This window comes from Pelophylax lessonae (assembly GCF_965119305.1).
Source record: "Pelophylax lessonae genome assembly, chromosome: 4".
NCBI classification, from domain to species: Eukaryota; Metazoa; Chordata; class Amphibia; order Anura; family Ranidae; genus Pelophylax; species Pelophylax lessonae.
In genome coordinates this window covers 528977639-528992782 of record NC_138771.1, presented here as the reverse complement: position 1 = coordinate 528992782, position 15144 = coordinate 528977639, and the positions used below count along the sequence as shown (strand labels likewise).

The 15144-nt window shown below is 43.1% G+C and overlaps 1 protein-coding gene across 1 annotated transcript in view; it reads left to right on the top strand.

The window, feature by feature from the left end:
- The window catches only part of SCUBE1 (signal peptide, CUB domain and EGF like domain containing 1), a 587141-nt gene that overhangs the window by 437901 nt on the left and 134096 nt on the right, over positions 1-15144 (top strand). The window contains exon 9 of the mRNA XM_082255396.1: positions 14315-14437. Coding sequence (XP_082111522.1) covers positions 14315-14437 — 123 coding nt within the window. The remainder of the gene's footprint in view (positions 1-14314; positions 14438-15144) is intronic.

Here is a 15144-nt window from a genome sequence, read left to right as displayed (position 1 = left end):
TAAAGTATTGAACAACTATAAAATAAAAAACTGTGCGCAAAAGGCAAAACCCTTGTTATTTATTTATTATTTTACGTTTTTTTGGGAAATGGCTAGATATTTGATCAAGTTTTTATTGCTGTCTATGTCTGCAATTCACCCACCTACAGTATCTCACAAAAGCGAATACACCCCTCACATTTTTGCAAATCTTTTATTATATCTTTTCATGTGACAACACTGAAGAGATAACACTTTGCTACAATGTAAAGTAGTGCATGTACAGCTTGTATAAAAGTATAAATTTGCTGTCCCCTCAAAATAACTCAACATGCAGCCATTATTGTCTAAACCACTGGCAACAAAAGCGAATACACCCCTAAGTGACAATGTCCAAATTGGGACCAAAGTGTCAATAGGGTTTAGGTTTGAAGACATGCTTGGCCAGTCCATCACCTTTACCCTCAGCTTCTTTAGCAAGGCAGTGGTCGTCTTGGAGGTGTTTGGGGTAGTTTTTTTGTTATACTGCTCTGTGGCCCAGTCTCCAAAGAGAGGGGGTCATGCTATGCTATATTATGTCTCAGTACATGTTGGCATGCATGGTTCCCTCAAAGAACTGTAGCTCCCCAGAGCCAGCAGCCCCAGACTATGACACTCCCACCGCCATGCTTGACTGTAGGCAAGACCCACTTGTCTTTGTACTCCTCATCTGGTTGCCGCCATACATGCTTGGTACCATCTGAACCAAATAAGTTTCTTGGTCTCATCAGACCATAGGACATGGTTCCAGTTATCCATATCCTTAGTCTGCTTGTGTTCAGCAAACTGTTTGCAGACTTGTGTATCATCTTTAGAAGAGGCTTCCTTCTGGGACGACAGCCATGCAGACCAATCTGATGCAGTGTGCGATGTATGGTCTGAGCACTGACAGGCTGTCCCCCCACTCCTTCAACCTCTGCAGCAATGCTGGCAGAACTCATATGTCTTTTTCCCAAAGAGAACCTCTGGATATGATGCTGAGCATGTGCATGCAACTCCTTTGGTCGATCATGGCGAGGCCTGTTCTGAGTGGAACCTGTCCTGGTAAACTGCTGTATGGTCTTGGCTACCGTGCTGCAGCTCAGTTTCAGGGTCTTGGCAATCTTCTTATAGCCTAGGCCATCTTTATGTAGAGCAACAATTCTTTTTTTTCCAGATCCTCAGAGTTTTTTGCCATGAGGTGCCATGTTGAACTTCCAGTGACCAGTATGAGAGAGTGAGAGCAACACCAAATTTAACACACTTGAGACCTTGTAACACTAACAAGTCACATTACACCGGGGAGGGAAAATGGCTAATTGGGCACAACTTGGACATTTTCACTTAGGGGTGTACTCACTTTTGTTGCCAGTGGTTTAAACATTAATGGCTGTGTGTTGAGGTATTTTGAGGGGACAGCAAATTTAGACTGTTATTTTATGTTGTACACTCACTACTTTACATTATAGCAAAGTTTGATTTCTTCAGTGTTGTCACATGAAAAGATATAATTAAATATTTACAAAAATGTGAGGGGTGTACTCATTTTTGTGAGATACTGTATACAGGGTTGCAATTGCTATATGATGTGATAAACCAAGCTCAGTTGTCTCAAGACCGTACTGTCAGACACACCAATCCTATCCCTTACAATGCAGCTCCTTTTGCTTACTTGTAGCTGACTAAAATGTTTTTCACCATGTGTTAGATAAGAGCCAAGTTGCTGATATTAAAATCTGATATTAAAATCTGATATTAAAATGAGATCATTGGCTGTGGAAAAAGCTCTGGGACTCCCAAGTCCTATAAATTAGTGCTGTGAAGTGAGAGGAAAATGAAGATTAAACTCAAACCCAAAGCAATTTGCAGATGGAAAAAAAATAGCCCTTAGAGTCCAGGGGATCTTTAAAGGGAACTTGTCAAGATACAGTTGTGAAATTCCTGTTTAGAGTTGCAAGGACACCTACAACTGTCCTTGTCCTTACTTTACTACAAAGTAACGAGCCCAAGAACAGCTGACTTAAGCTTTTTTCTAATTTTGTGATACACTAAGTGGCAATCAAAGAATGATTATCAGTAGGTTTCTTTTGTGCTTTGAGATTTAGGCTGGATACACACTATACAACTTTTGTTTGATTTCCTTTAGATTTACTGTCAACTATGTAGTGCAAGGGCCTGCCTGCTTGCATACAAATTGAAAGTGTTTAGGTTTTGACCTCATATTGAATGGTTTTGGTAAGTTGTAAGGAAAAAATCTAAAGATGATTGTATAGTGTGTATCCAGCCTCACTGAACGCATTTAACCACTTGAAGACCAGGCATTTTTCTGACATTTGTTTTTCTGACAAATTAGTAGTGGTTGAAAAATTTTATGTTAAACTATATTTGAGTTATTTCAAACGCAATTTTTTGGGGAAAAATTACACTTTTAATGAATTTTAAAAAAAAAAATGGTAAAGTTAGCCCAATTTGTTTGTATATTGTGAAAGATGTTACGCTGAGTAAATAGATACCGAACATGTCAAGCTTTAAAATTGCGCACACTCGTGGAATGACAACAAACCACTGTACTTCAAAATCTCCATAGGCAACGCTTTAAAATGTTTTAACGTTTACTTGTTTAGAGTTTAAGAGGAGGTCTTGTGCTAGAATTATTGCTCTTTCTCTAACAATCTCAGTGATACCTCACGTGTGATTTGAACGCTGTTGTTTACATTTGCGAGTGCAACTTACGTATTCGGTTGCTTCTGTGCACGAGTATGGAGGGATGGGGCGCTTTATTTTTATTTTTTTTGCGCACTGACCCTGATGCCAAGATTGATGTTTTTGAATCCTTTCAATTTTTGAAAACTGGAGCCGTTGGCTCCCGAGTAAACCGGAAACGATGTCATGACGTCACTTTCGGGTTACTTCATCTAAGACCCAATCAAAGCGGATTCTGCCTTAGTTCGGGTCTTCAGCCAGCCAGCGGGCATGCCGGCTGCTCGCTCAGGTCTTCCGGTAGGGACAGGAGAGCCGCGGAAGGAGGGGGGACGTCCCCTCCGGCTGCTTGTAATAACAGAAAAGCAGTTAGCCGCATCGGTTGTTACTAGAGAGCTGACCGTCAGCTCCAAAAAAAACGGTGCCAGGGTGATGCCTGCAGCAGCAGGTATCAATCTGGTACAACCACTTGAAGCCAATGACGTACAGGTACATGATTTGGTGGCAAGTGGTTAAAGAGAACCTGTCATCTTTAACAGGATAGGCAGATATTTTTTGGCTGAACCAATGGGAGTCAGCTTTGACTTTCATAATATTAGTTCCTAGAGAATCCATGGGGTTCCGCTTCAAACACTGGACCACTCAATACAAGGTACATTTTAAACTCGACCAAATCCACAGGCATCTATGGTACTTACTACCAAATCAAGTTCTTTTCAGCACCTCTAAATACCTTCTTCCACTAATAAAAATGTATGCACCCAAACTTTTGTGTAAAAATTAATTTGGGAAAAGATTTCAAACGCTAGCCATACCCAAATACATTTCTTGAATTCAGCCTACGGGTTGAACAAAAGAACACTTAGGGCTTGATCACACCAGAGTACAATGCAGGAAAACCTACACTGCATTCAAAACACACAAAGGTGCAATCTGCTGCAGGTGTCAATGTCTTCCCGAATGATACCCCAAATGCAGATCGCAAACAAATTGCATTTGTCTGCATTGGATCGCATAGTACTGCAGTAACATTGCACAGGCTGAAAATCACACTGCATAGAATCACACAGAAATTGCAGAGGAAAGTGGACCACGTTCCCGTAGGATTCAGGTTTGAATCATACCTATTGGAATGTTAGATCCACGCTAAACAGTGTAGATGGACAGATCTCACCTGTTAGCTATTGTATTGTATACCTAAACAGTGGCTGTGTTGGATGCAGGTGTTGCTTGGTTGACAATTTTTCACCTGGTTCCTTTGATTTTTCATTAGAAGGATGTTGGTTGGAGTACTGCGGACAGGGCTACCCACTGAGCAAATTTCAGCCAATTTTGTCCACAATTTACTCAGTGTATGGCCAGCTTTAAAGAGGAACTTCAGTCTCCCCCCAAAAAACAAGTCAGCAGCTAAAATACTATAACTGCTGACTTTTAAATTAGAACTATAGGCACACTTTTTTTATAGCACAAGGAAGGGCTATAACCAGTGTCAGATTTTTTTTTTTTTTTTTGCCATCTGTGTCCCATTGGGGAGATTTCCCTTCACTTCCTGTCCTGTTGCCAAACAGGAAGTGAGAGGAAATCCCTGCAAATTAAGGGATTTTTTTTGGGACCCCCAGGTCACTAGAACTTGTGTCCACGTTGGAAGATTTCCCCTTTATTACTTTTTCTGGAGACAACCCAAAATTTGGGATTTTCTTTTACTTTTATTTCCTCTTTTAATTATACCATTAAACAGGACAAGTAGAGAGGGTGAATCTTCTTAACAGGGGCACAAACAGCAAAAAAAACTCCCATCTCCACTCTATCCAAAACTAAAAAAAAAGTTCTGCCTTTATTTATACTTTAATATAAAGATAACTTCTATTGTGAAAAAATAATATGAAGACAACTTACCTGTCCAGGGAACATTGCCATCCCCACCCAAGTCAGTCTTCACTGAGCTTTGGGTCCCTAGCGCCGGCATCCTAACTAAGGTAAAAGCTTCCCACTGCTAATTGCTTTTGCTGTGCTTTGTGAATGGTCCTGCAGTCTTCTGGGACCTGTGATGTTTCCCAGAAGGCTGCGAGCGAAGAGGGGAGTAAGCCTTAAGTTTATTTACATTAGTAAGGAGTCAAGATTAGGCTTATACAGGAATGTGAATATTCAGTCTAAAAGAGTTTGTAATGACAAAATATTAATAATAAAAAAAATCATATTAAATATATATATATCCCCATGTTTTATCCCTTTAAAAATTCCAAAAAGTACAAAAACGCAGATTAAATCCAATGTGCTTTTAACTTCCTGTACAAGCTGTCAACACAGTGATTTTGCTGCACTAAAATTCAAACAAGTGTTGTCATCCCTGCCTGCTGAATTACAGAACTTTGCCTATCTCCGCCTCTTTCTGTCCCTCTCCATATGTAGACATGGATTTCTTTACCAGGAAAATAAAAGTGCTGCTTTGACTCTCAAGAGCCTTTCTAGACATTGTGTGTAGGGAAAGGCCTTTTGGGAGATCTAGGAGCTTGCCTACAGCAAAAAAAATGATCCCCCCCCCCCCCCCCAAGCAGTTGCTCCTGGAATAAATTTGGAACCTGGTGATGATGACAAAGGGAATAATAAAAGCTATTTCAGGAGGTTGGGACATGATCGAGATGGGGAGATGGAGGTTTGATTTAAATTTGGGTAATGCCTAGACGTACATTCTAACGTATGACTGTGCAGGAGATTACTTTAAAAGGTCAGGCTTTTATTTCTGTCTTTGAACCTATTAGGGATGTTTTCTTCTCTCCTAGCATTGTGACTTGAACGCAAGAAGTGGGCTGTGTGTCAGTGGGACAGAAAGGTATACACAGCCATAAAAACATTGTCAGAAGTTCAACTAAGTTTAACTTTACTTTTGTGGGGAAAAAAATAGGAAAATAAAAATAAAGAATATAAAATTGTGACACAAGTCGTATAGTAATTGAATATTATTAAAAAATGACTTTTCCTTTTCAATCTGTAGCTCTATAATTTTATGTAAAGTGCAATTCAATATGGCTACCTGGAGGTGTACAGAACGCTGCCCAGAAACATACTTTCCTGCTTCTGTGATTGGCTCACTGATTTTTCCATGTCTGCACTAAGATACAAGTCAGATCAGGCATCCCCTGCAAAAAAAAATAACATTCCCAATAGGAAATCACATCTAAAGAGATGCAGATCCTGCAATTTCCCTTAATAATGCCCCGTAGGTGCAGCAACTGGTTGATAATTATGAAACCACTCCCATCAGATTTTCTGAGCACATGGACTTAAACACAAAGGGATTTCGTCAGAATAGCAAAAGGTAGGAATCTGCAACAATGTTTGGTTATATCCTTGTAATGTGCATAGATCATCCAGAGGGGAATGTTTTTTTTCTCAACAAAAGTGGAGTTACTCTTTAAATTATTCCTATGGGACAGGCTCTATCTGACCTAGTGAAGTTGCTTATGCACATTGTGAGAAGCTCACAGTGTGCTGTGAAATCCTAGTAAGGAATTTCAGTACAGGAGAGGAGCCTGTATAACTGTGCAAGGGACTGAATGGAATGCTGGATTTCCACTTTAAGCTTTTCACGACGTTCTATAACTTATTTTGTCTGACACCTTTGAAGAGATATCCAAATTCTTCCTCTCTTTACATGAAGCAGGGAAAAATCTCCCAATTAGGGACACAGGTGGCAATAAAACTTAACAGGAGTACTAACTTTCCCACTCTTCAGTTACTTCCTTCGTTTCAAAATAGTTTGTACTGAGAGACATACTGTAGATTGACAACTTGGTGTAGATTACAACAAATGGGTGCTTAAAGTCGTATTCTTGCTTTAGCTTCATGGAACTTCATTTGCTTACTGGAGAATTGTAATCACTTTAATGTCAAATGTCAGACCAAACTTTTTTCTCCATCTTTGATAAAGTGAGTGGGAGTCAGAATCTCTGTGAAAGCCGGATAAGCAAATATTGTCTAAATCAGTGTTTCTCAACCTTTTTTCAGTCAAGGCACCCTTTAAAATTATAGTCAATTTTAAGGCACCCTTTAAAATTATTGACAGTCTCGAGGCAACCCATTCTAAAATGTAAAAAAACAATTCTAACAATTTTACACAATGCAGCAGATCCACACGTAGGACACCCAATGTTAGAGGTGATTTATTCTTCCAAAACAAATACACTTATGCACACTGGTACTGACTAGTATATGTTTCTCTTCCCCCTAATTTTACTCCATCAGTCAGCTAATGTGAACCCAGTGCTGAGGGAAAGGGGCAGAGGCGGGTCAAACAAAGATGCTGTGGGGGCAACAGACATCCTCCTTATCAACTGATATCTTTGGTTGTTAGGATGCCAGTGTCTAGAAAGCCATAATGGTGCATAAAAAAAAAAACCCATGGCATTGTGTAACTAAGACAAGCTTCATCCACCTGCTGATCTGTATACAACTGTTAGATCAATTGTTAACCATTTTGCCAAGGCACCCCTTAAGAAACCCCAAGGCACCCTGGTTGAAAAAGACTGGTCAAAATACAAGATGCATGTTTATTCTTACTTGTTTTGTGTATTCCTTCCAGATCTGTGCACTAATCCAATATAATGACCGGCCACTGGGGTTCTCTCTCTCTGAAAGGCGACTGGTCTTGTCTCTGCCCCTCCTGATCGCTTCTACCGGTGCGGTTCTTCCCTTCCAATATGCCACTGTCCCCGAATCACCTAATGGTTCTGTTGGGGGCAGTGGAGCACTGGATGCAAAGGGCGCCCATAGAGGGTGCCTATCTTCACGTTCCCATTTACGCAGGACACCAGCGGTATCTGCGCTTTGCGGTGGGAGCGGACCATTATCAGTTTGTGGCGTTACCCTTTGGTCTCGCCTCTGCTTTCTGGGTCTTCACAAAAGTTTGGGCCCCAGTCCTGGCGTTGTTGCGGCAGCAGGGCATATCGGTCCTGGGCTACCTGGATGACCTTCTCTTCTGTGCGGAGTCTCCGCAGGCTCAGTGTCATACGCGGACTCTCCAAAAGGAGATCCTTCTCAAATGGAACTGGAATTCCGATTCCCTGGACAATCGGATCCGGCTGAGCGAGCGGACCAGGTAGTTTCTGGTTTGGGGGCCTCGGTCTCCGATGCTCAGTTTTTTCCGAAAGTATCCAGGTTATCGATAAATGTGTTGGAACTGAAAGCGATCATCTTTTGCCTGGCTCACCGGACCGAGCATCTTCAGGGCTGCTCGGTTCGGATTCCGTCGGACAATGCCACGGCCGTGGCCTATGTCAATCATCAAGGGGACACCAAGAGTGTTCTGGCGGCCGTGGAAGTGGCCGGCAGGTTTTGGGCGGAACAGTTTGTTCCGGCTCTTTCTGCAGTTTACGTTCTGGGTGTGGAAAATTGACAGGCGGACTTTCTCAGCCGTCAGACCCTGGATCAAGGGGAATGGCCTCTTCAGACAGAGGTGTTTCACCAGTTGTGCCTTCATTGGGGCACCCCGGACGTGGATCTGTTGGCATCTCGGCGCAACAGAAAGGTGCAGAGGGTTGTAGCCCGCGCCCGCGATCCGCTGGCGGACGCCGCAGACGCACTGAATACTCTGTGGGGGCAGTACTAGCTGCTGTATGCCTTTCCTCCGCTCAAGTTGTCACCAAAACTTCTTCACAGGATAGAGGCGGAGGGAATTCCAGTCATCCTTGTGACTCCGGATTGGCCTCATCGGGCCTGATATGCCGTCGTGGTCAGGCTGGTCGCAGACGCTCCTTGGCGACTTCCTCTCAGGGAGGATCTGCCGTCTCAGGGACCGATCGTCCATCCTGCTTTACGATCGCTGGCTTTGACGGCTTGGCTGTTGAGAGCCAGGTGCTGAAGGACAGGGGTTTGTCTGTTTCAGTTATCCCTACTCTGATTAAAGCGAGGAAAGCGACTTCCAGAAAGGTCTATCATCGCACATGGAAGTCTTATATCGCGTGGTGTGAATCCCTTGGATTTCCTCCACGTTCTTACTCGGTGGCTCGGATATTGGCTTTTCTGCAACGGGGGGTTGAGCAGAAACTGGCCTTGAGCACTATCAAGGGTCAGGTCTCAGCATTGGCAATCTTCTTCCAGAGGCCACTGGCTACTCATTCCTTGGTGCGGAGTTTCATCCAGGGGGTGCGGCACCTGGCTCCTCCGGTGCGCGCGCCCTTGCAGCCCTGGGATCTTAATTTGGTATTGTTGGTTCTCTAGAAACCTCCCTTTGAAAATATTAGGGAGATTCCTTTGCTTAGCTTATCCCAGAAGGTGGCCTTTTTGGTGGCTAGCACTTCTGCACGCAGGGTTTCGGAATTGGCCGCATTGTCCTGTCGTTCCCCATATCTGGTGGTTCATAGGGATAAGGTGGTTCTTCCTCCGAATCCATCCTTCCTTCCTAAGGTGGTTTCAGAGTTTCATTTGAATGAGGATATTGTGTTACCTTCCCTGTGTCCTAAGCCCAGTCATCCTCGGGAGTTTGCGTTACACTCCTTGGATGTGGTTCGGGCGATCAGGGTGTACTTGGCTACTACTGACTCTTTTCGTAAGGCTGATTAACTTTTTGTGATCACGGATGGCCCTAGAAAGGGGTTGCCTGCATCTGCCGCGACTATCTCCAGATGGATCAGACAGACGGTGGTGCAGGCTTATTCTATTAAGGGTCGGGTTCCTCCGTTCCCTGTTAAGGCACACTCTACTCGGGCTCTTAGTGCTTCCTGGGCCTTCCGCCTGTCGGTGCTTCAGGTTTGCAAGGCGGCTGCCTGGTCGTCGGTTCATACCTTTACAAAATTTTATAAAGTTGATGTGCTGGCATCGGCGGATGCCTCTTTTGGCCGCAAGGTTCTGCAGGCCGCTGTTTGAGGGGACCGTTGGTCTACCTCGGGGATATTTTGTTTTTTTCAGTTGGGTCTCATCCTTTTGTTCGATAAGTCCTTGATGCTTCTGGTTGGCTCCGGTTGGGCCTTCTGGATTGGATTTTTATTTCGGTTATCCCACCCCTCATTTGTGGCACTGCTTTGGGACGTCCCTACTGATATTAATCAAGAAGTCTGCGTCTGTCAATGAGCTTAAGAGAAAAGGATTTTACGGTAAGTCAAAAATCCAATTTTCTCTGTCGCTCATTGACAGACGCAGGACCTGCCCCTCTATTTTTGAGTTGGTTTGGGTTGAATTCTCTGACACTGCTTTGTTACATAACTGACATCCTGTAGCAGGGAGAGAGAGGATATACCCCCTGGGACTGCCCATAAGGTGTGGCCAGAACTTTTTTCCTGCCTAGTGTCCTACTCCTGTAGAGGGCAGTATATCCCTACTGATATTAATCAAGAAGTCTGCGTCTGTCAATGAGCTTAAGAGAAAAGGACTTTACGGTAAGTCAAAAATCCAATTTTTCCTCCGTTAAAAAAACGGAACTGATGCAAAATCGGATGTCAGCGGTGTCATCCGCTGACATCCGCAATCCCCATAGACTAACATTATGTCCATATATCATCCGCAAATGGAGGGGATGATATGCGGACATACGGACCGGATGACACAAGTGTCATCCGTGTCCGTAAAAAAAAAAAAGTGCCGCAGCGGACAAAAAAAACGGAGTGGCCGTGTGAAAGAGGCCTTGGTCTCTGTGCTGCCTCTCTGATTAATGCCCTCCTTGCCCGGTCCATGAGTTTTGGTGGGCGGCCGTCTCTTGGCAGGTTTGCTGTTGTGCCATGTTCTTTCCATTTGGTTATGATAGATTTGATGGTGCTTCTGGGGATCATCAAAGATTTGAATATTTTTTTTATAACCTAACCCTGACTTGTTTTTCTCAACAACATTGTCCCTTACTTGTTTGGAGAGTTCCTTGGTCTTCATGGCAGTGTTTGGTTAGAGGTGCCTCTTGCTTAGGTGTTGCAGCCTCTGGGGCCTTTCAAAAAAGGTGTGTATATGTAATCACAGTTCATGTGACACTTAGCTTGCACACAGGTGGACATCATTTCACTAATTATGTGACTTCTGAAGGTAATTGGTTGCACCAGAGCTTTTTATAGGCTTCATAACAAAGGGGGTGAATACATACGCACATGACAATTTTCAGTTTTCTATTTCTAAAAAATAGTTTTATGCATATATTTTTCTCATTTCACTTCACCAACTTAGACTATTGTGTCCTGATCCATCACATAAAATTCAGATTAACAAAACATTGAACTTAAGGCTGTAATGTAACAAAATAGGTACAATGTCAAGGGGTGAATACTTTTGCAAGGTACTGTATATTTATAGATCTTATGTGTCAAAGTTTAGAACTGTACACAACAGTCATATTGCTGCTCTTGTTCCACAAGTCCCAGCATGCCCTAAAGTTCTGGTAATCTAATATAGGAAACCTGCTGGGACTTTTAGTTCCATAACCCCCTGAGGCAGTGTTAAATGATTTTCCTGGGCTTTACTCTCATTATGAATGAAAAAACCAGAAGACTTTATCTGCCAGCTGTAGCGTTCTCTCACCAAGCACAAGATCACTCAGCTGGCTTTAATTTGAGATATTACACATCAGTTGGCAGGGAAAAAATATGCTGTTTTTATTGTAAATAGTAGACCACTCTTCAAAATCTCTCTGTGGGAATTAGAGCAAAAGAAAACAATAGGTTGGATATTTGCTTGAAGTGCAATGTTCTTTCCTGTACATTAACGCTAAGGCCTTGTTCATGCAATAGGACAGACTTAAAGGAACGCTCTAGCAGACTAAATAATTTACCATCGAACTACATCACGGGACAGGTTGGTGGCCAAAGGTTTTCATTTTGCATCTTAAATTGGAACTAAACCGAACTTTCAGAACACTGAGCAGGCAGCTCTTTATTGCATAAAAGACATGCTATGTCTCTATTATCTGCCGTAAAACACATTCTACCTGCCTGTTGGCAGTTTTCTGCTGAATGTAGTCTGCACATGCCCAGCTCACCATGCATTCAGCTGTGCCGGAATGACCGACTCCTGCGGAATGAAGTCACCCCCATGGATGTAACGGGGTAGTTTAGTTCTGCTTAAAAGATGGTAGAGTACACAAGGCCGCATAGCTGATAATATCCTTGCCATTTAGTCCCAGTTCACACTGGTGTAATAAGGGAAACCCTGTAATTCAGTGCCTGTTCTTGTATCGCAGATCTGCGAATCGCTGGGGGTGTCAGTGTAAAGTTAATGAGACCCCCAGATCGGTTCGTCGATTGCAGTGCAAACTGTGAAATGATGCAGGATTTGAATTACATAGGTGTGAACACCCATGTGATCCGATTCCAGTGCGGACCCAAAAAAGGGTCCTGCATCATTTTGGTGCAATGCAATTTCAGCCATACAGTTTGTATGGCTAAAATCGCATCACTCAGACATCGCATGTGATCTGCACAGCAGTGCGGTGTGAATCACACGCAGTGGCGTCACTAGGGGGGGGGCAGAGGGGGCCATAGCCCCCGAGCATTATGCTGTGCCCCAACAGGATCCCACCTCCTGCTCTGGGATGGCGGGTGGGTAAGCCCAGATTGCGGAATACCGACCCGCCATCCCCGAGCATTGTTGTGGCAAACGGAGCTGCACTAGAGGAAGCAGAGCCGATGCTTCCTGTATAGTTCCGGCTCCTGTCACAGGCGGAGTGATACCAAATGCAGGACTGAGGAGCCAGCAGTGCCCGCTAACAGTACCCACTAGCAGTACCGGCCAGCAGTACCCACCAACAGTACCAGCCAGCAGTACTAGCCAGCAGTACCAGCCCTGGAGGACAGCCTGCAGCAGCCACCAGCCATACTGGCCTGGGGGACAGCAGCAGCCAGCGATACCTGCAGGTATCCCGAGGAAGAAGTAAAGATTGAGGTCAGTTGAGGTGCAGGTAAACCGCAGTGCACACGTGTGATATCAGCCTTAGGTCCCTTTCATGCAAGGAGGGCCCATAGAGTAGAGCGGGCTATGTCCAGGTCTGCTCTGCATTTGCTGAGTGGACATGGACCTGTCATCTGCCTGCTCCACTCATTGTGGCCTGCCAGCGGTTACCAAGTTGCTGGGAGCATGGCATCAAAGATACTAGGCTTTATTACTGCGTAAGCTGGCACCAATACTAGGCTTTATTACTATGTAAACTGTCACCAATTCTTTGGGTTATTACTGCGTACACTGGCACCAATACTAGGGGTTATTACTGCATAAACTGGCACCATTACTAGGGGTTGTTACTGCATAAACTGGCACCATTACTAGGGGTTATTACTGCATAAACGGGCACCAATACTGGGAGCCATCACTGCGTAAACTGGCACCAATATTAGGGGTTATTACTGCGTAAACTGGCACCAATATTAGGGGTTATTACTGCGTAAACTGGCACCAATACTAGGGGCTATTATTGCGTAAACTGTTTGCTGAAATTGCTTTAAACTAAAAAGAAAAGCGTTTGAGAGTTCATCTTCTCAGGTCTGAAGCAATAGCTGAGGAAGAAAGGAAAACTCTTGAAAGCTTGTCTTTTAAGTGTTCGGTTAGTACAATAAAAAGGTATCATTGCATACTGCATCAATCTTGTATTTAGCAGTATTTAGCACTGTATTCATAATTCATGATTACATTTAGTTTTTTGTGCAAGCAGTGCAAGTGCCTGAATTAGACCTACTATGACAGTGCTCAGGTGTAATGTGGTAGGAGAGAAAAAAAAGATGAGCTCATCGTTTGGCTTCTTCTCCATCGCTCTTCAGTCACAGAGTGGAGGAGGGACAAGACTTGTAAGTGTTACTTCTTCTCTGCCAAGCAGGACTGTGCTGTGTTACAGAACTGTGTAACTCTCAGTACAGTATGGACAGAAATATAAATAATTTAGCAGTTAAAACTGATGACTTATGTCTATGTAATCTATGCATTTAGCGGTTTGCCTGGGGTTCCGCTTTATATATGGCTAAAGCTCACCTTTGTGACCATGTTTCGTGTTTAGGGTGTAACCTGAAATATTGTCACATTCTCCAGCCCCCAACTTAAACACCTTCAAACTTTTACCTGAATTATCGGGTTCTTATCTCCACTGCATTTTATTAACTTTTTCTTCACCTTTGTTATCCATTTACAGATCCATTCACATAGATCTGTGATTGAAAGACTAAAAGACCCACTGCCACCCTGGCAGAGAGACTCCTCGATCTCTATGGAGCCCAAGTGTAGTGAACACTCGTAGTCCATTGATTAGTTCCCCCAGCCCCATAATGGTCAGAGAAAGAGAGAAAGAGTCTGCTGGAGCCTATCCAGATTGTGGTTGCAGTACTCTGCGGAATGCAAAAAATGAAGAAATTTGTTTTTTTTTTTTTTTTTTTTTTTTTTTGTGTGGATGCATTTGTTCTTTTCAAAAGGCGGACTGTGCCTTTAAAGGAAACCTGTAATGAGAGAAAATTGCATTCTACCATTGTTGAGCACCTTCTGAAAATGCTAATTGCCTAGCGGAGCCTCTGATTTGTAACAATTCAGAGTAAAGCCAGAACCCCTGATTTCTATGCAACTTTACGGTCAGTGATTCAGATTGTTAAACCAGTAATTACAAGGGCAGTAAGGAAGGTAATGGGAACCTACATGATTCATAAAGCACTAATTTATCTTCCCCTTCTTTCAGATATTGATGAATGCCTGGTCAATAACGGTGGCTGTGACCATTTCTGTCGTAATACTGTTGGGAGCTTTGAGTGCAGCTGCCAGAAGGGCTACAAGTTACTGACTGATGAGCGATCATGCCAAGGTAAACCTGTATCTCTATATACCACCTGTGCTCATAGTGAAGTGGAACAAAATATGTGTCTTCCTCTTGATCTCTTGCACTGAAATTCTCTCAGGAGGAGCCATGCCAAAGACAGAACCATGAAAGTCTAGCAGCCACCCAGACATTTGCTGGGGATCAGTGTCCACATTAAATTGTTTTATAACTAAGCTGCTGAAATTAGTTTTACCCCTTCTTCTGAGTCAGGGCCTGCAGTATCAAATAATCAGAAAATTGATATTGTCCCTAGACCATTCTTATGCAGGTTTTTTGGTATAAAGTTTGGAACGCATGTTGAAAACAAAATCAATAATGCCGTGCAATTTAAAGTGCCTTCAGTGTATATGTGATAAATAGACACATATAAATATCAAGTGCTAGTCAAAAAAGTCCTATAATAATCATGTAATAAAAATATAAAAAAATCTAGGTGCTTAAAACATTTCTAGGTGCTTAAAAAATGTGCAAAATCGGTGACCAGAAATGTAATGTGATCATATATACATAAAGTGTCAAAATACATAAAAGTCCAAATGATACGGTAAACAATATACTCTGAAAAAGTGTTCAATAGTCCTGTGAACGATCACCCCAGTGATCTGATGAATAATCCACTTCAAAGTGAAAAAAATGTGTCAAAGCAAATCTTCCATAATGTGCGACACCATCAACCTTAGACCTCCAGTGGA